We start from the raw sequence: 21,096 nt of genomic DNA on the forward strand, positions 1-21,096 counted from the left end.
CAGAGAGGCCGCTGAGAGCCTGGGTCATGGTTGCGACGGAGGCCCAGGCTTGAGGGCTGTTCAAGACCACGTTGACCAGCTGGGTGTCCAAGGTGGGGCCAGGAAGGGTCTGGGGTCAGGATGCATTCTGGGGGGACGTGTGTGGCGAGCGGAGGAAGGGCTGGGCAGCGGGGCGGGCTGGGAGGCCACGGAAGCTCCTCCCATTTCACCGGGATGCGCAGAAGCTGAGCCCAGAGGGCAGAGGGGACCTGAGTTCCTGGTCAGGACACAAAGTGGCGTCTCTGGGAGGTGGGTGTGGAAGGGGGCGAGGGGGAAGGACAGGGCCAGGTGGGGCCTTAAGCCAGCAGGGGAGCCACTGATGTAGAAGACACGGCCGGCGTGGGTGTGAGGGCGTGGCCCACGCTGGGCTTGGCCCTCGGGGGGATGCACAGCCGGGCCAGTGTGGAGGCTCCTTGTTCTCAGGCCGACTTCACGAAACAGGACGTCAGGCAGGCCTGACCCGCAGCGGGGAGATGCTGCTTTGGGGCCGGGGTGTGAGGACGGATGGTCAGTACTGCACGGGCCTCAGAAGAAAACGGGCATCTAAGGAACTGTCACACGTGACCGCGTATCGCTGCCTTGAAATAGTTTTGCAAGATTCATTTTGTAAAGTGAGGGTTTACAGTCAGCGGGTAGTGAAGGAGAAAGCGTGCAGGGCTTGGGAGTGCTCCGTCCCCAGAGACCCTGTTCCTCACCACGTGAAACAGAAAAACCTTGCGGTTGGGAGCAGTGCTGGAGAACAACCCCCTGTCTCTCCAGCAGCGCCCGTCTCCAGGCAGGTGTATTCTCCACGCCTGGAAGAGAGCAGTGCTTCTTTGGATGATCTCCCTTGAAACGGGGGACTGTGTTTAGGGACAGCGGGTGTGGAGCAGGTCAGATGCAGGTGGACGCTCACGCTCGCAGGGTCAGATGCGAATTAAGTCTGAACCGAGGCAGCCCCAACCTCAGGGGACACGAGTCCTTAAATCAGAGATGGTGCCGTAGTTCACATTGTTGGCCGGTAAGTGGCGTCTAGAGGCTGTTCTCCACTGCAGGGGGTGGGCTCACAACACGTCTTCAGAAGTGGCTGCTGATGACAGCCACGCCAGTGACCGTGGGGTCTCGAAGACACAGGAAAATATCTCCTTTGCACTAGTCAAGCCCATCCTAAACGACAGCAGGTACTTGCAGAGAAGTGACGCGTGTTGCTAAAGGACAGATTGGTTACGTGCCACCTACATTTTTATAAAAGTCACGGGGCACCAATTTTCATTCAAAGTGTGCGCCTACCCTGGACCATGGCAGACTCTGCTCTGCTAGTGGCTGGGTCCCAACGTAGCTCCTAACGACGCTTTGCGGGCTCCGTCTTTTGATGTGGGTGCAGCAACCTCGGTGGTTATCAGTTTGCTGCGTGTTACCTGGCAACGAGGCTGCTGTGCACAGAGGTGGTCGGGGTGCGATCATGTTTTAGGACAGCTGTTCTCAATTAGAGGAGCGGCGGCTGAAGCCCCTGACTCGCAGCTGAACTCACTGTCAGCTCCCGTGGCAGTGCTTGGTTTCCTTAATGAGGAGCTTCGTTACAATCCTGTTCAAGGCAAACGGAATCCTGGGTGGACGCCTCAGAGGGAACCTTTGTCAAGAGTCAGGTCTTTACTGTTCTGCCTTTTATTTGGAGGAGGAGGGAGGAGAAGTCAAGGAGGCACTTTATCAATGGGATGCCGTGATGCAGGTAGCGTCAGTGTCGAGCATTCTGGTGAGCACCGCAGGGCTCCAGCTGCAGGCTGGCTTGTTCAATGGTGAAGAGACCCAAGAGGACAGGTGTGCAGGTGGACATGGGGAGAGGACAGGGCACCGAGCCCTGGACCCTGCAGTGTGAAGAGGATGGAGGGATGAGGAGGGACCTGCCAGGGATGAGGGGGAGGGACCGGTGGGGACTGAGGAGGGACCAGTCCATTGAGGAGGGTCAGCTAACATGAAGACTGAAACACGACCTCTGGACTTAGGGTAAGGAAGTGGCTGGTGACTTGGGCAGAGACATCTCAGTAGCACAGTGGGGAGGGAGGTCTCTCTGGAGTCTGTAGAGAGAGGACGGAAGGAGGGGGCTGGAAACCGCACTTCTTCCCCGGAGTCTTGCTGCAAAAGGGAGCAAAGAAATGGGACGTTATCAAGATGGAAGAGAAGAGGGTGTTTCGAATACGGAGTGAACCACTGAGGCAGATGCGGGCGGTGGCTTGCTGGGCACCGTCCTGGGAGTGGCGGGGAGGGTTGTCGTGGGGGGGGCGACTCTGCGGGGGGCAGAGCCTGTGGACGCAGAGGGCAGGGAGGGGCTGGGGGGCCCAGAGGAGAGTCGGGTTTTGTGGGTGAGCGATGGCTGGAGAAAGGATGTGGTCAGAGGAGGACGCGTGGGATCGAGCCTCTGGTGGAGCTGCGGCTGCCGGAAGCAGCTGGGTCCGGGGTGTGGCCTGGCGTGGATCGCATGAGTGTGCTGAGTTCAAGGTGGAGAGAGAACGGGCAGGGTTTTGGTATAACATAGAAATGGAATTAGGACCTGCGTGTTTGAGAACATCTGACATCTCACTGCCTTGTTTTGCTGTTGGTTTTCTCTGCCAGTCCATGTGGGACTAACGTGGGCTTAATAAATTCACCTCCTCTGGTGTTGGAGTCACCTGGCCGGGGAGGGGTTGGGGGTCTAATGGGAATGATGGTGAAGGCAGTCCCCTGCTGAGATGGACCGCTTGTCCTTTTCCTCCCAACTGGGCTGCTGTCCACAGTGGGAGCACCTGAAAAACAAGGGCGAGAATGGCTCCAAATGTAAGTTGAGGTTCACCCTGCAGGGAATGCACGGGGACGCTAACCAACCGTCAGGCGGGCAGACTGACAACCAGACCTGAGAAGCTCTCCTGGGCTCCTTCTGGGTCGGGATGAGAAATCCTCAAACAGTGAAACGGACACGAAGCATTTCCTCGGTGGTCAGGCGGGCGGGTCCCTGGGATTTTACCAGTCAGCCTCTTTGCCTGGGGGTTTGCAGTTTCTAGGAGCTGACCGTCTTGAAGCCAGGCTGAGTGGTACCTTGTGATCCCTCCCACGCCTCATCCTCTCTGGCTGCTCCGTGGCCTCCAGGAAGTTGTGACCCGCCTGCAGCTCCATGGGAGGGAATCCACTGGCTGTAGGTGCTCAGGGGAGGGTTTCGGGGGGGGGCACTGCTCTAAGAGGGGCTGCACAGAGAGTGACATTAAGTATGTGGGGGGAACTAAGTGTTCCCAAGAGTTCACGGGACTCAGAGTGAAAGGTTACCTGTGAGGAAAGACGGCGGTGGCTCCTCTCGTTGGGAGATGCCGGGCGTCTGAAATCAGCGTGGAGACTGAAGGCTCCCGGAGGTAAGAGGGGGCCGATCCCCACTCTAACGGCGTCTGGTCATTCCTCAGTCAGGAAGGGGCTGCTCCAGATGTAGCGCACGTGGACCAGAGTCCAGACCTTCCGCAGACGCGCCTGGTGGGCTGCTCTGGCCACCCCACCGGCCTCCACAGAGTCCCGAGGGAACTGAGGGCCCTCGGCAGCAGGTGTGAGTGAAGCCCAGAGAGGAGACAGCACGTATTTCCTACAAACGGGACCTAAGGGAAGGTCCTGCTCACGAGGCCCCGCGCTGGATCCCCTGATGTGGCTCCATCTGGGCCCCTCGGAGGCTGGTGCTGTCGCCTCACGACTCGTGGGCAACGTGGGTCCTGGGCCTCCTCCGTGTTTCTGGGCCACTTAGAAAGAGCTCGGTCCTCACAAGGCATTGTTTGTGGAGTGGGATTAGGAGTTCGGGGAGGTGAGGGCTGTGTTCTCGTTCCAGAACTCTCCAGGACGTGGGGCTGGCACAGCACCAGCCCCAACACGCCCGCGCCCTCTCAGGGGGCGCGTGGAGGAAGCTGTCCCTCGGCATCGCCTTCCTCGAGGCGTTGAGGACCGTGGTCCTCGACGAGCCCACCAGCAGGGTGGACCCCTGCTCCTGCCGTGGCGTCTGGGACATGCTCCTCGAATACCAAGAAAGCGGGACCAGGCAGCGCTCCGCGTTCTCCTCCCGCTGTACCGCCGTGGTGGAGGGGAGCGAGGGGCGTATCCCAATACGTCATCCTTCTCGGGGAAAGAAATTTCCCAGGAGCGCACGGAGACACACCCGTCGTGCAGCATCCCTGTGGTGCCGGGCTTCTGGGGGTTGCTCAGCCAGCTTAGCAGTGGGGCCATCCGAGCTTGTCACGCCTGATGTCAGTGGACACTGCACGCATCCACGTTGGGCTCCATTCTGGAGTAATTCTGGGATTACAAGGAGGGGTGTCCCAGCTATAATCTGGAAAAGGCCCTCCATTTTCTCGGGGAGGAAACCGAGTCACAGAGATAAGGGCTGGGGTTTGCTTACGGCCACAGAGGAGGTTCCCCGAGCCAAGGGTGGAGCCTGGGCTGGGCTTTGAAAGTTTCGTGTTTCTCACCTGTGTTATTGTGTATAGTACTTCCAACTTAGGGCGTTAGATGGGTAGTTACTGACTTCCGGCTTCTGATTTCCTGCTGTGATTCTGAAGCACTGCAGCCAGGAAGCACTGCATTTCACACAGAAACACCGGAGTTTGGAGAAAGCATCGGGAAGAGAGAAACATACCCAATGCTGCTGCTAGGCATGCATGGGAGCAACGGCGGCAGGGTTACCGTGGAAGCTTGTAAAAGGTTTTCTTTTCTTTTTGGACTTTTGAGTACAAAGCCTTTTTGACTTAACCTGGGACCTTCACCTCCCTGGGGGAGATTAGGATTTGCTTCTTAAGAAATGCAGGGAGAAGGGACCAGAGAAAAGTCGTCATATTCTCTCCTTAAGGCAGAAAAGATGCACCTGTTCATCCCTTGAAGCTTAAAGGCCGGGGTCGGGGAGGACACCCGAAAGGACCACCCTGTCCTTTTCTGTTGCAGAAACCTAGGGGGGTCGTGGAGGGAGAAGACAGAAAAGGCCACAGACCGCCCTGGGCTGGGAGACCGCTCCGGGACCATGAGGTGGTCAGGGGTGAGGGGTCCTCCCGACCCGGTGCAGCCACATCAGAGCTCATGAGGCCTAGCGGGACGCTGGCCCAGGGCTGCACCCGTGGTGCCTGTCCCGCACTTTCACAGTCCCTGGCTTCTGCACTGGGAGGGCGCAGAGCCTGCCAGGCATGCTGCCTACAGGGGTGAGGTGGGCCCTGGAAGCCGGGGGAGACTCGGGGGCTGGCGGTCAGCAGGACCGAGGGGCCCGGGGGAGCAGAGGGCCCCGTGCCGTGGGCTGACCCTGTCCGAGGCCCTGCTGCACAGGGGCGGGGACAGGACCAGGTGGTCCTGGTCATCACCCGGGGCCAGAGGATGCTGACCACACCGGGCCCGAGCCCCTCACCCTGCCCACTGCCCTGAGATCACAGCTCGCCCCTCTCTCCTCTTACCTGAGGCCCTTTGGGGAGAAAAGTAGGACGAGAAATCGTGACCCTCTGTGCAAGAGACTTTGGACACCGCTTAAAGGGACGGGTGATGTTTTGAGATAAAATGAACGTAAATCCTTTCCCTGCCCTGGTAGTGGGGTTGATGAAGAGGATGGGTGAGAGGCGGGCAGGTCAGAAGATATTGTTACTCTGCTCGCCTGAGTTGCAGTGCGCAGTAAACACCACAGGCTCTTGGTTCTTGTTTATTTTAAAAATCAGCTGGGGCCTTCAGGGCTCAGCTGACAGAACGTTTGAGTCGTGAGCATAACTGTAACTTTGCACAGAAAACCAGATATGATAAAAGTCCCAGAAACAGGCAGCTTCTTCAAATTCCGTTGTTATAAATTAAACATATTCTTGCTGTTCTAGGTCATTTGGCAATGGTTGTCTTTGGAGGCTCCTTTGGAAGAATCTGCGCACTGACGGACATGTGAAATCAGTAGGATAAGATGGGTGGGACCAGCAGGGAAATAGGTTTTCAAGCATCAGCATGTAGCAGTGTCTGGAAACAGCCCCAAACCTCCAGGCTGCTGTGCCACAGCTTTGTAAACCAGAACTAAGGGCGGCACAAAAGCAAGTGATCCCTGCTGAATAGAAGGAGGCTCTGCTGGCAGAACACGGGGCGTTGGGCGCTCTGACTCCCTGGGATGCGATCCGCGTTTCCTGCTGAGTGATGCTTGGTGCTGAGGTCTGGTCAACCCTGGGACCAGCGATTCCAGGCCTCCCTTGGAGGACCAATAATGACGGAAAAGGTACCAGAGCAAATTGGTCCACTCCTCCCCCTCCTGCTCTACACATCCTGGACGACCTGGGAAATGATCCCACGCCTCTGGACTCCAGTTCGCAAGCGGAGACAGTCACGCGCCTTGTGGGGCTGTGTGTGAAGTGAGTGTGTGGAAGCGCACAGCTCAGTGCCTGGTACGTGGGTGCTCGGCCAGTGGCCGCTCATCACTGTTGTTAAAACAGGCAAGAGAAGTGGTTGGGGAAGGACCACTTTCCGAGGAGAGGGGACCAAACGCACCACCTGACCTGGGGGAACGCTAAAGTGGTGTCTTACTGAGCGACACTTGTCCTTTGAGGTTTGGGGGTGTCTTGAATTTCCTAAATGTCCACTGAGAAGCATCAAACATCTGTGAACTTAATCTACATTTTTTTGGAATTTACATTCCAGCTAACTTTCATTTTCAGATGACTTGATCGTCTGGAAACACATCATCTGGCCTCTAAACTGTCTCTAACCTCAGATCAGGGACTGAGCACATTATCTTAGCCTCGAAGGACCTCTCATGCCAGGGGGTTGGCCTTGGTCTTTGGGACGCATCTGTGGCGATATTGGCCACTGTGCTCTAGGGTCTATATATCATGGTTTCTTTTTAGATGCAGTTAAAAAAAATGAATTGAGAATCTTGGTCTTTCCATCTTTCTCTGCTATTTAAAAATATAAAATCTGGTAGAGTTAAAAACGTGTTTGGGCTTCTCTCTTGGAAAATTTGCTTTTGAGGTGAGAATCAATCAATGGGTTTATTTCTATTCAGTAAACTAGAATAGGTAGCACGGGCTCGATGTAGCCCTGAGGGCTTCCCTTCAGGTGGCTGAAGTGAACTTTATGAAAACACCTTGTAGGGCCTCTGGCCTTCTGAGGTCAGTCTGGCCCCTTTCCTCCCCCAGCAAACGTAGTGAAACTCGACAAGCGAGAGAATTCATAGAGGACACGTATGAGCCGAACGTTCGTTTCTGCAAAAAGGGGCAACGCGCCCTGTGCTCGGTGGGGCCTTTCTTCCTGGGGAGGGCCCCCCCACCTGCCACCTGCCACCTGCCACCTGCCACCTGCCACCTGCCTGAAACACACTCTCTGTGGCCACAGCTGCCGTGAGCTCTTCTGGATGGGGCGGCTGGACCCGGGGACTCCCTGGCTTGTCTCTCAGTGTCACCCTTCACGATGGAGGGTTTGCAGAAGCCGTGTCCTAACCCAGAGGCGTTTCCGGGCTTCTGATTTGGGGGGTGACCTCGGCTAACCTAAAACCCTGTGATGCTCTCGACACCACCCACTCCCGCATGGGCTTCCCCCACCGGAGGTTCGAGATGGACCCCTGGCATGCTGTGTGGGTCTGATGCCGGACTGTCATCTTCACCACCCACCACGTGGACTAGGCCGAGGTGCCGAGTGACCACGTGGCAGTGCTGCAGCAGGGGAGGCTGCGGTGCTGTGGCCCCCTCTCCAGCCCGACCCAGGCCCACGGGCAGGGGCTCTGCCTGATGCTCAGCAAGGAGGTGAGACCCCAGGGGTAGTTGCAGGGAGACACGTACCTCCTCGGGGGGCAGAGGAGACAGATCCAGACTGCTCCCCGGTCACAACATTTCCACGTTGGGGTCAGGTCGCTCAGCAGGTGTTTATTCCAAATCCAGCCTGGGCCTTGCCTGCTGTAGGTCTCGGGGAGGTGACAGAACAGGACACAAGGTCCTTGGGGTCTCAGTCCTTATGGAGGAAACGATGTGCCTGCGAAAGGGAGAAACAGATTATGGACACTGGTGGGTGTGGAGCAAGAATTGGAATTTCAAAATAATTTGCTTAGGGATAGATGTGAAATCAGTTGATGTAAATTTGGTATGTTTGGGTTTACATTCCTTGCTGTTCCCTGACTTTTTTTTGGATAGCCTTCTGTTCTGGAGGCCGGGACCCGAAGGACACAGCTTGTGCCATGTCTCCGATGCAGACCTACATCCCACAGGCATCCCTCCGAGGCAGCAGCTGGGGCGAGCTGAGCTACACGATCCCTGAGGATGCAGACAGAGCCTGCTTCACAGGGCTTTTCCAGGCCCTGGACCAGAACCTTCACCACCTGTACCTGATGGGCTATGGGATCTCAGACACCAGCTTAGAAGAGGTACCTTCTGATGAAAGCTGCTCGAGCAGGCTTTTCTGATTCGTGCTTTGCCTCTCTGGGCATGATGGGGACGCTGTGCATTTTCATTCATTTCCCAGCTCTGACTGGCGTTTAATACACCCGACAGGTGACTGTGGTTCTTTAGGGGAAATAGCATTTCTATATTCGAGAACTTTGGTGTCTTTAATCCAGAATCACTGGCTGTCCAAACAGTTTCAGTAGCGGGAGTCTGCCTGGTCATATTTCCTCACCTGGAGGCGCCTTTCTCTTTCCACTGTGGACCTAGTCCTGCCCAGAAGTCCCGGCCCACGGTGGGCAAAGATGTGCAGAAGGTCACGCAAGGGAGCAATGTGCCCCCCACTCTGCTCCCCTCTCCCTGGGACAGAGCCGGCCGGCACCAGCCCCTCGGGGTGGGTGTGGTTTCTTTGCAGGCATGTCTGGTCTTTGGAGGAGCAGGTCCTGGGACAGACAGCTCACTGATGTGTCACAGCCCCAGGTGCTGTGTTCAGGATATAGTTTTAAGAGAAGAGAACTTTTTAAAGGAATCTTTAAAAAATCACCCAGGGCTTCCCTGGTGGCACAATGGTTGGGAGTCCGCCTGCCGATGCAGGGAACACGGGTTCGTGTCCCGGTCCAGGAAGATCCCACATGCTGCGGAGTGGCTGGGCACGTGAGCCATGACCGCTGAGCCTGCGCGTCCGGAGTCTGTGTTCCGCAGTGGGAGAGGCCACAACAGTGAGAGGCCCACGTACCGCAAAACAAAAACAAAAACAAAAACAAAAACAAAAACAAAAACATCACCCGGATGCTTTTGTGTGTGTGTGTGGAATCTAGTTCCCCGACCAGGGATCGAACCCCTGCCCCCTGAATTGGAAGTGTGGAGTCTCAACCACTGGACCACCAGGGAAGTCCCCTGGGTGCTTTTTTTTTTTTTAAAGCTTTATTGTATAATTGATATAAAAAATCTCCATATACTTAATGTATACAGTTTGATTAGTTTGTGACATCATCACTACAATCAAGGTAGTAAACATTCACAAATCCAAAAATGTTCTCGTGCATCTCCCTCTTTTTTTTTATGTGTGCTAAGAACACATTATGTGAGAGCTGCCCTCTCAGTAAACACTTTAAGTTGGTTCTGGGCACGGTGTTGCCTGCACAGCTCTGGAATCTAATCATCTTGCTTAACTGAAACTTTATACCCGTTGAACGACAAATCCCCTATCCCCTCCCGCACCTTGGCAACCACAATTCTATGCTCTGTTCCTATGAGTTTGACTAGTTTATTCCTCACATAAGTGGAATCAAATTATTTATCCTTCTGGGTCCAGCTTATTTCACTTATTGTAATGTCCTCCGACTTCACCCATGTTGTCACACGTGATAGGATTTCCCTCCTTTTTATGGCTAAATAATATTCCATTTTATATATATATATATATATATATATATATGTATATATATATATGAGTGTACAAGGGCTCTAACCTTTCCATATTCTTGCCAAAAGTTTCTGCACAGCAAAAGAAACAACAGAATGAAAAGGCAACCTACAGAATGAAAGAAAATATCTGCAAACCATATATCTGATAGGGGGTTAATATCCAAAATGTATAAGGCACTCCTACAACTCAATAACAAAGAAACAAATAACCTGATTTAAAAATGGGCAAAGGACCTGAACAGACATATTTCCAAAGAAGACGTACAGATGGCCAACAGTTACGTGAAAAGATGCTCAACATCACTAACATCAGGGAAACAGAATTCAAAACCATGATGGGCAACACCACACGTGTGTTAGGATGGCTACTTTTTATATATATATATATATATATATATATATATATATATATATATACACACACACACACATATAAAAAACAAGATAACCTGATGTTTATTAAATTGGCAGTTTCTTAGGCCCATTTTCCACAAATGTTGATTCCAAAGACTTAGACATTTACATTTTTAAGCAAGCACCCCAGTTTTCCTTTGGTTTAGGTGGTCTGTGGTCACTGCTATGAAAAACACCCTATAAGCATCTCTTTAAGTTCAAATTTGATGTGAAACTTCGCAAACCCATCTGATAGAGAGTGAATCTGGGAAACTGTTGTTTTCTGCCTGTAAGACTCTGCTGTGCCTTTTTTCTAAGAAGCCATGTTTCCACCCCGCCCCCGCCGTGCGAGATCTGAGATGCACTGAGACTCTTATAACACTATGGTTGCCTGCATCACTTCACCTAAACTTCTCTTCTCTCCCTCCGTTTAGTCCTCTGTGTTTCATTCTTTTTTTTTTTTTTTTTTTTTTATTTTGCGGTACGCGGGCCTCTCACTGTTGTGGCCTTTCCCGTTGCGGAGCACAGGCTCCGGACACGCAGGCTCAGCGGCCATGGCTCACGGGCCCAGCCGCTCCGCGGCATGTGGGATCTTCCCAGACCGGGGCACGAACCCGCGTCCCCTGCGTCGGCAGGCGGACTCTCAACCACTGCACCACCAGGGAAGCCCTAATTCTTTTTTTTAAGCCACTTTATTCAAGTATAATTTACATACTGTAAAATTAACTGACTTTAAATAGATAACTCATTAATATTTAGCAAATGTACTGAGTTGTGCAGCCATCACCATAATGCAGTTTGAGAAGTTTTAGTTTGTTTTTCGTTATTATTCATTTTTAAAATTGGACTATAGTTGCTTTACAATGTTGTGTTAGTTTCTGCTGTACAGCAAAGTGAATCAGCCACATGTCTACATATGCCCCCTCCTCCTTGGACCTCCCTCCCGTTCCCTGAACAGTCTCACCCCTCTAAGTCATCACAGAGCACCGAGCTGAGCCTGTGCTTCATGTCTACATATGCCCCCTCCTCCTTGGACCTCCCTCCCGTTCCCTGCACAGTCTCACCCCTCTAAGTCGTCACAGAGCACCGAGCTGAGCCTGTGCTTCATTCTTAATTGCCCCTTCCTGTGATTATGGGAAGTGATTTCGGCAACGATTAATCTGGAGGATCTGCAGCCTCTCGTTTGCTTTCTCAGACCATCCTGTTTGCACAGCCCATCCTACCCGGGAGGCCATCATTCTCTGCCTCTTTACAGAGCTGTTGCAGATTCTGTGTGTCTCCTAGGCTTGGCTGTGGCGTTAGACGCAGAGCTGTCTTTGCTTCTTCGTCCCCATTTCCTCAAACTTCAAACATATGCAGGAGAGGTGGAGAGGAGACGTGTCTGCTGCCAGTTATACACGCCAAAGAAGGTTTGTGTGCCGCGTTCGCTAAAATCAGCAGAGAGCTGACCGTGGGTGCTTTGTAGAAAACCGTCTGCCAGAATGAAAATGGGAATGAAATAGACTTGGGCGGGTTAATGCTGGTGCCAGAAAGCAGCAGCTTCCGCTGAGGCCTCGGGAAGCAGGGAAAGTGTGTGGAGACGGAGTTCTCGCCAGCGCGCAGATCAGACCTGCCAGAGAAAGTGCCTAAGGCTGGTGGTGAATAGTTACAATCCTCACTTCCTGAACTGGAATCACATCTTCTCATGAAATATTTGACAAAGAATGTGTTTTACTTCTCTTAGGGTAGTCACTGCCTCAGACTTAACAACAGGACATCTTGGGGAAACCTTTGTGGGCCTGTCAGTCTTCAGGAAGCTGAAGACAGACGTGCCCTCCAGGGCACCCTCCTCCACACTCACCTCCTGGCCAGAGCAGAGGCGGGGTGAGCCGGGCGTCCTGAACCGGTACCTCCGTTCCCTCCTCCCTGATGGCATGAGATGCCGTGGGGTGTCTGAGCAGCTCTCTTTGCCTCTCTTAAAACCACAAACTCATCTCTTTGCCTCATCACCCACTTCAGCGTTCTTGTTTACACTGATTGAAATCAGATTGAGATGGACCCACAGCTGGTGGCTTGAAGACGGCTTTGTGTGAGGCCCATCAGGCATGACTGTTACAGCCGAGAGAGGACGTCGGGGGTGGGGGTCTGGGGAAATGCACAGGGGGTGTTTCCCAAGTAGGAAGAATGGCCTTGGGGTGGGGTTGGGGAGAGCCTCAGTTCAGTGAGGTGAGAAACAGACGGGGGTGCTGGGTACAGCATTTGGTCAGCGTCCATCCGTCCCTCATCCATCTGACCCACGCAGAGCAGAACCAGAGGTGAGGGCCAAGGCTGAGGTCGCGATGGAGATGCAGCCGGAGGTGTCCCCAGGTCCTTTTCCTAACCATCTGTTAGAACTTTGGAGGGAGCTCAGGTTTGAAAACCCAAGTGTGAGGCTGTTGAGAAGCTTCAGGAGGACCTGTCTTTGGTGCATTTAAGAGAAAGCCCAAATTCTGAGCTTGCGACCAGCCCAGGGGATGTATGTAGTTGGTGGCAGAGCCAGGCTGTACCCTGGTTCTCTGAAGGTCAAGTCACTATCTTTTCAAGGCAGGTTTAAACAAAGGAGTTTCAGCAACCTTTAAATTATTCAAAAAACGTGGCTAGGTGTAAGGGATGACCCTATTCCAAAGTGAAATCCTAATTTGATTCTTTTAACATTTTGGGTGTCACGATCATAATGCTTTTTAAAAAATTTTTATTGAAGTATAGGTGATCTATAGTGTTTTGTAAGCAAAGTGATTCAGTTATACATATACATACATTCTTTTTCATATTCTTTTCCATGTGGTTTATCACAGGATATTGAATATAGTTCCCTGTGCTCTACTGTAGGACCTTGTTATTTATCCATCCTATATATACTAGTTTGCATCTGCTGACTCCAAACTCCCAGCCCTTCCCTCCCCCAAACCCCCTCCCCCTTGGTAACCACAAGTCTGATCTCTACGTCTCTGAGTCTGTTTCTGTTTCATAGGTAAGTTCATTTGTGTCATATTTTAGATTCCACATATGAGTGATATCATATGATATTTGTCTTTCTCTGTCTGACTTAATTCACTTAGTATGATCACCTCTAGGTCCATCCATGTTGCTGAAAATGGTATTATTTCATTCTTTTTTATGGCTGAGTAGTATTCCATTGTGTATATATGCCACATCCTCTTTATCCACTCCTTTGTTGATGGACATTTAGGTTGCTTCCATGTCCTGGCTATTGTAGATAATGCTGCAGTGAACATCGGGGTACATGTATCTTTTTAAATGGTTTCCTCTGGATATATGCCCAGTAGTGGGATTGCTGGGTCAAATGGTTGTTCTATTTTTAGTTTTTTAAGGAACCTCTATACTGTTCTCCATAGTGGCTGCACCAATTTACATTCCCTCCAATAGTGTAGGAGTGATCCCTTTTCTCCACACCCTCTCCAGCATTTGTTGTTTGTAGATTTTTTGATGGTGGCTAATCTGACTGGTGTGAGGTGATATCTCGTTGTAGTTTTGATATGCATTTCTCTAATAATTAGTGATGTTGAGCATCTTTTCAACAATCATAGTGCTTTTCAAAGAATCAGATCAAGGATATATACCTGTACAGCAATTGGAACCTTCAGTGGCTTTTCATGTAGAAAATTACACTATCACCTATTTTTCTCTTTTTTTAAGAAAAATCATGTACAATAAAATAGTATGATTGTTACAAGAAAACAGGTAAAGCATCATAAAAGTTGGGTAATATAGAGCTGTGAGATTATTATTAAAACAATATAGATAAATATAGTCTACTTGTTAGCTTTTTAAAGAATTAAACATACTACTCCTTTTACTTTTCAAAAGCAAGGTTACAGTAATCTAGCATGGTTTTAAATTTTGTATATTTTTATATCACCATGTTTAATATTTAAGAAATAATTGTATTTTGTTGGTTTTTGTTTTTTTGTGTTTTTTTTTGCTGTATGCGGGCCTCTCACTGTTGTGGCCTCTCCCATTGCAGAGCACAGGCTCTGGACGTGCAGGCTCAGTGGCCATGGGTCACGGGCCTAACTGCTCTGCAGCATGTGGGATCTTCCTGGACCGGGGCACGAACCTGTGTCCCCTGCATCAGCAGGCGGACGCTCAACCACTGCGCCACCAGGGAAGCCCTGTATTTTGGGTTTTATGTTATATTAATAAGCAAACCAATGTGTCACAAAATTTCTCCTTTCCTTTTACTTTTTTCCCATTTTTTTCGATTTTCTCTTTTTTCTCTTTACCTCTCCTTCCCTCCCCTGTCCCCCCCTTCCTTCCTCTCTTAATAGGAGGATATTTGATTTTGTTAGTTTTTCTTCTTTAAATGGTATGAATTATTATTCATAATTCAGTCATAATTTGCATAAATGTCATACAATTATAGTCTTTACCAGGACAAAGATTGGGGACCACCCCACCTACGTCTTTTGTGCCCTGAATGGGGTCACTGGCGGCACACTGCCTGTGCAGACGTCAGTGTGTCCACACGAGGTTGGGATTCCCGAGTCCTGGTGCTGGGACACATTTTCAACATTAATGCCCATCTGCAGGTGTTTACCTGTTTGATTAAAAGCCTACACCCCAGGAGCCATCTGGCACTGTTAGTTTTCCATACAGCTTGCTGATTCTGTTTTCTGGATTGGTGAGAACAGATGAAATGATTTAAGCCTTTTCCTGTCTGCTAATGATTTTGGAGTCCCAGATCATGACTGGGGTGCAGTAGAAAATATAGTCATCCCTCAGCATCTGAGGTGGGATTGGTTCCAGGACCCCTGTGAATACCAAAATCCCTAGATGCTCAAGTCCCTTATATAAAATGGTGTGGTATTTACATATAACCTACACACATCCTCCTGTATGTTTTAAATCATCTCTAGCTTAGTTATAATACCTGATACAATATATATGCTCAGTAAATAGTTACCAGTGTGTGACAAATACAAGTGTTGCTTTTTGGAACTTTCTGGAGTTTTTTTTTCTTGAATATTTTCTGAGGCAGATATGGAGGGTTGGCCATATCCCTAATACCTGATGTACCATGTTTCTGACTCAGAACCCATGTCTACTCCACGGAGATCTTCCCCACGCCAAGCACCCTCCCTACCTGTCAGAGAACACCTTTTACTCCTTGAATTCCTGGCAGTGGCAGCCCCTTGGAGAAGTCTGACCCACTGTTAAATACAGTACACTGTGTTGGTCAATTGTCATGTTTCATTACGTTTGACTCTATTAGAAGATTAAAAGCTTTGAGAACTTTATTCAAAGAGAAAACCTAAGGAACTAGCATAGCACTTAACACGTAATAAATGCTGTGCTTTGTTCTCCCAAGTTAACTCACTTCACAATTTCTCCTGAACTGTGTGTATTTATAAATAAGTGAAAGGTTTGAATTACATTATTTTAAAGATCCACAACTCTAAAATTCTCTTAACTCAGTGAACAAAGAAAGATACTATTTCTATTTCACAAAATCGTGCATCTCCCAAATAAGTATACAGTCTTTACAGAATAATTATTGATTACAAGATGCATAAATATTCATTGTTCAAAAAGCCAGAAAACTGTGAAGAAGAAAAAGTAGCATGATCTCACCACACAAATAAATAGAAATCTTTAATCGGTAGGTTGAAAATGTATATAGTACTTTAACTTTTTAAAAAAGATATTTATTTATTTAGTTGCACTGGGTCTTAGTTGTGGCAGATGGGCTCCTTAGTTGTGGCTCGTGGACTCCTTAGTTGTGGCTTGTGAACTCTTAGTTGCAGCATGCATGTGGGATCTAGTTCCCTAACCAGGGATGGAAGCTGGGCCCCCTGCATTGGGAGCACGGAGTCTTATCCACTGCGCCACCAGGGAAGTACCACTTTAATTTTTGAATCTAAAAAATCACTTGGTCAAATTCAAATAGTGTACAGAGTGTAGAAATTATTTCATAAAAGACAACAACTTTTCACTAAAGTATATACACCAAAACAGTAATAATTTTTCTAGTTTAATATTAGTATTGTTAGTAAATTATATTCATTCTATATGTGTTATTTTGTAACACATTTTTCTCCATTGAGTGGTTGTATTTTAAATTGTTCAATTAATCCCCTGTGTCAGACAACTTCTTGCTACTATTCTTATAAGATGTAACAAACCACCTTGTTTGCTATATTTGATGAATTTCTATTGCTTTTTGACAAATCCAGCTCTTGGATTGGAATTAAGCTGATCAAAGGTGGTTCATATTTGCCTCCCCCAGAAAGACTGAACAGGTCTGTTCTCCCAGCAGCACTGTTAAGAAGGCCCATTTCCTAAAACACTCAGTAATAATAGGGATGGACATTGTTTTTAATCCTTACCATATTGATAATCTGAAAATTTATTTTCCAGATACATTTTCTTACATAAAATATCTGATTTTGCAATAAACATATATTAGTTATTTTGTATTTTTTTAAAAAGGAACTGCATATTCAGGCATGCTGTTTGCCCTGTTTTCTTTTGGAACATTCATTTTTCAAAAATTGACTTGAAGGCATTACATTTATAATGCTTTGTTTTAAAATCTTCACGAATATTTGGATGAACTTGGCAACGTGGAGATCGCATTCTGGGCTGGATGCTGAGTCTTTAAGTAATCTTTTAACGATTGAAGCCACCTGACCAAAAAGAGTCTTTGGACATCTTCCCTAAGCAATTTTATGGTCAGTGTAAATGGGAATGAATAATTATGGATGTAACTGGAGTCCTTGAATATAATTGCACTCATAAGTCAAATGAGATAATTTGTAACAATTTGGTCCAGTATTCCAGTTTTGTCTGTTCAATTATTCATACGAATACTTTCATGAGTTTAGCTGTGAATATTTGATTGGTGGTTGGATAACTGACATCAACTATCTTAGCTCTTTATTTTTCCAATTTGTGTCTAATTAACATATATGGGAAGGTGGGGAAAATTTGTTTTTCTTAATATAAGAAACACCTTTCCCCACGGACTTACTGAGGCTGTCTGATGAGCATTTACTAGGACTGGTAGTTTCATAAATGTGGTAATAATAATCCTCATTACCTCAAGGGAAAATACTACAAGTCTCTATTTTACAACTGGGGGAAATGGCATCCAGAGAGGTTAGGTAAGCTTCCAGAAGTCACACAGCATGTTGGTGGCTGAGACTGGATTCAAATCCTGGTTTACATGGATTGAAAGATGGAGCCGTCCCCACGCCACAGTGACGCTTGTGGTGGTCCCCTCTGGAGCATGGCCAGAGGGCACAGGGACGTAGTCTGACCCGGGCCCAGCTCCTCTATCACCAGGCAAATCCACCACCCAGATGGTCACGTGCTTTTTCCATTTTGTAGCGCCCGCTGTGACTTGAACAGGGGTTTGCAGTCATGGCCTGTGGTGCACGTATGTGAGAAGGTGCACAGTGTGGTAGCAGCTGCGGTGGCCAGATGTGCAGTCGAAGGATGCTGACCCGAGGGGTGTGGCTTCCGGCGGGCAGTGACCAGAGGTGTGGTGGAGGCACAAGCCCCCGGGCCCACCGGTGACTTTCAGGTCCTCTTGAATGGAAACAGTGAGGCGTCTGTCTTGGCGGTGAAACAGCTCCTGAGCCAGAGGCCGTGAGGACAGCAAGCAATCATCTCAGCAGTCATTTTGGAATCTAGGGGTCTGGCAACCAACATCTCAGTTATTTCTGCTTGAGTTAGATAATTCATGTAATTGCCCTAATAGGTCTGCATACATAATGCCATGCATCAGTGTTATCCGGCATTAGAATCTCCTAAAATGATCAGTAAGGGGGTATTTTGTATTCGTGTCTACGTTTATATGATGAAGGATCAAATTTAGCTTAATATACCTTTTCTAGCACTAGAGTCTCTCTATCTGCTGATTTAATAATGCTTTATGAGAGTTATATGTGAATCACCATTAGTTGTGCATTAAATCACAATTCTTTTTTTTTTTTTTTGCGGTACGCGGGCCTCTCACTGCCGTGGCCTCTCCCGTTGCGGAGCACAGGCTCTGGATGCGCAGGCTCAGCGGCCACGGCTCACGGGCCCAGCCGCTCTGCAGCATGTGGGATCTTCCCAGACCGGGACACGAACCCGTGTCCCCTGCATCGGCAGGCGGACTCTCAACCACTGCGCCACCAGGGAAGCCCAAATCAGCAATTCTTTAACCCAGCTGAGCATTAGAATCCCCTGGGAAGTTTTGTTTTCTTCTTTTTCTTTTTAAAGCAGATTTTAATCTCTGAGTCTGTGAAAATCTGATTCTGTCTGAGGTGGGACCTGGAAATCAGCATTTAAAACAAGGTCCCCAGGTGAATCTGAAATGTAGCCGGAAGTATTAACCACTATTTTCACCACAAGCCCAGCCTCATGAGAGAGCGCTGCTTGTTTTATAATAAAATGTTACTTTGTATCATAATGTGCCTCTCATCATGTGACCTTCAGTGCAGTAAAGCCTGTCAACCCTAATCTTCAAAGCATCTGGTAAAGGGCTTCACCTTCTTCCACCTGCCACGCGTACTCAGTGCTTCACACAGTTATCCGCCGAATATGCCACACTGGTTAATAGCTCATGTGCTGGTCTTTAAACATCCAGATTTCCTTGACTGCCTTCAAACATCTCCTGGTGGGTCTTAAGGATTCTGCCTAAATGTCCCCACTTTCCCCCAAACCTCCCAGGACTGCGTCTTTGATTCCAATCCTTGAAGCACTGCCCACCACATTACATTAGCTTACAGTGTGTTGGGTTGTTTACATTTTTATCTCAATCCCTGTGTTACACCTTTTTTGAGGACAGAAACCAAAGAGCCAGAGCCTGTACACGCTGGCTCTCAGGGAGGATCTACAGATGAGGGGGTTCTTTCAGATACGCATTTTCTTCTCCAGCTGTGCCTCTGCAGCTCTGCTCTCAGTGCTATTATCAATCTTTTATCTTTCAAGATGGTAGTTTCTTTAAAAATGTTTTCTTCCGGGACTTTAAACTTATTCACTGCTCTTTTATTAACTGTATTTTAGTTTGATGTTTGTAAGCAGTACAGTCAATTTAGCATATCTGTTCTTTGTTTCTTCCTTTTTTTTTTTTGGCCGCACTGCATGGCTGGTGGGATCTCAGTTCCCCGACCAGGGATTGAACCTGGGCCGCGGTGGTGAAAGTGCAGAGTCCTAACCACTGGACCGCCAGGGAGCTCCCACATCTGTTCTTTCAGAGGCCGCTTTTCTTGTGCGATACTTTAGGAGGAACCAGTGGGGGGGTCCGTGGGCCTGGCCGAGGTTCAGTGCGTCGTCCTTTAGATGTGCCTGGCTGGAGGCTGCAGTCCATGGGCCTCTCTGTTTGCTCCCAACTTTGCATCATCAGCTGTATACAGAATCTGCTCTCACGGGCTGTTTGGCCGGAATGGGGGCAGGTTCACTGCACAGAGTCTGTGGACCCCAATGACCACCCTACGAGGGAGCCTGGCAGGAGGGCCGGGCCAGGTCGCCCAGTTTGTGCTGTGCTTTCCGGGTTTACCTTTTGCCTCTCTGTTTGAGGAGGGCTGTTATCAGATTTGCCGCGTAAGGAAGGGAGGCCGGTGCTGAGGCGAGGTCGGGACCCCCTGCCCTGGCCCCGTGAGGCTGCCCCAGCTCCTCCTCACCGGGGATGCCCCGGATGTGGTGGAGGATGCAGGGTGCGGGGGTTCGCAGGGACCTGGGGAGAGGCAGGCATGGTGCCGCCCGAATCCTGACCAGGATGTAACCTGCGAGGGGGAAGACACGGGGTGAGAACAGAGGAGGAGAGCCAGGAGAGGGGGTGCCCTCTCTGCCACCTCCCACCCCTCCCTCGGGGACCTTGGAACGTCTTGGTTTTCTAATTTTTTTTTTTTTTTTTTTTTTTTTGCGGTACGCGGGCCCCTCACTGTCGTGGCCTCTCCCGTTGTGGAGCACAGGCTCTGGATGCACAGGCTCAGCGGCCATGGCTCACGGGCCCAGCCACTCTGCAGCATGTGGGATCTTCCCGGACCGGGGCTCGAACCCACGTCCACTGCATCGGCAAGCGGACTCTCAACCACTGCGCCACCAGGGAAGCCTTGGTTTCGTACTTCTTGTGCGAGAATGCAGGCTCATGTCGCAGGCTTTGTTTTAACCCGTGAGAATAAACACAAGCCCCGTCTCCCCATCCTTTTGCGTCTGCCTGCCCCCCTTCAGAAGTAGGAGCGGAGTGGGGGCCACCGAGACTTCTGTCCTTGAGTTTCATATCGTGAGACGCCCCGTGTGTGTAACTTTCTGGTGTGTCCTCAGGGTAGAGTGGGAGCTGCTGGTGCTCCTGGGCTCAGGGATCAGTGAAGGGACCTGCACGACGGGCGGCGTGTCGGGAATGCCACGTGGGCCCCAGGCACTGACCAGCCGTATCTTCCCGTCCCCTCAGATGGCACGCCTGCTGGGCCCCCCTGGTGCGGGGCGGTGCCCTGCTCTGGGCACAGACGGCCGCCCTCCTGCTGAAGTGGCTCCGCCACTCGGGTCGGGCCTGGAAGGGCACCGCCTCTGACCTGCTGCTTCCCGTGCTCTTCGTGGCCTTGGCGATGGGCTTGCTCATGGTGAGGCCTTTGGCCGTCGGCTGCCCTCCCCTCAAACTGACACCTGGCCATTATGACATGGCCAAAACCTACTTTTTCAGGTAAGAACATTTTTTTGGCTTCTTCCCTTCTATTTCCAAATTATGTCAGGACAGATTAGGAATAACAGTAGCTCTGATTCTTTAAGAATTTCAAACATACATGCGTTGTCATCGTTTTGGAGGTCAGTGTTCCCGAGGGTGAGCACTGAGAAGCTCCTGCTTCTTTCGGGGCCTGTCTTACGACACATGCTGAGGACAGATGCGGCAAGCCTGGTC

At 49.8% G+C, this 21,096-nt stretch overlaps 1 protein-coding gene across 1 annotated transcript in view; it reads left to right on the forward strand.

Moving 5' to 3' along the window:
- The window catches only part of LOC136128512 (ATP-binding cassette sub-family A member 13-like), a 236,572-nt gene that overhangs the window by 80,853 nt on the left and 134,623 nt on the right, over positions 1-21,096 (forward strand). Inside the window, 6 exon segments of the mRNA XM_065884331.1 lie at positions 3,854-4,050; positions 7,603-7,760; positions 8,145-8,160; positions 8,163-8,374; positions 14,780-14,829; positions 20,632-20,880. Coding sequence (XP_065740403.1) covers positions 3,854-4,050; positions 7,603-7,760; positions 8,145-8,160; positions 8,163-8,374; positions 14,780-14,829; positions 20,632-20,880 — 882 coding nt within the window.

The sequence above is a fragment of the Phocoena phocoena genome, chromosome 9 (genome assembly GCF_963924675.1).
Source record: "Phocoena phocoena chromosome 9, mPhoPho1.1, whole genome shotgun sequence".
Taxonomy (NCBI): Eukaryota; Metazoa; Chordata; class Mammalia; order Artiodactyla; family Phocoenidae; genus Phocoena; species Phocoena phocoena.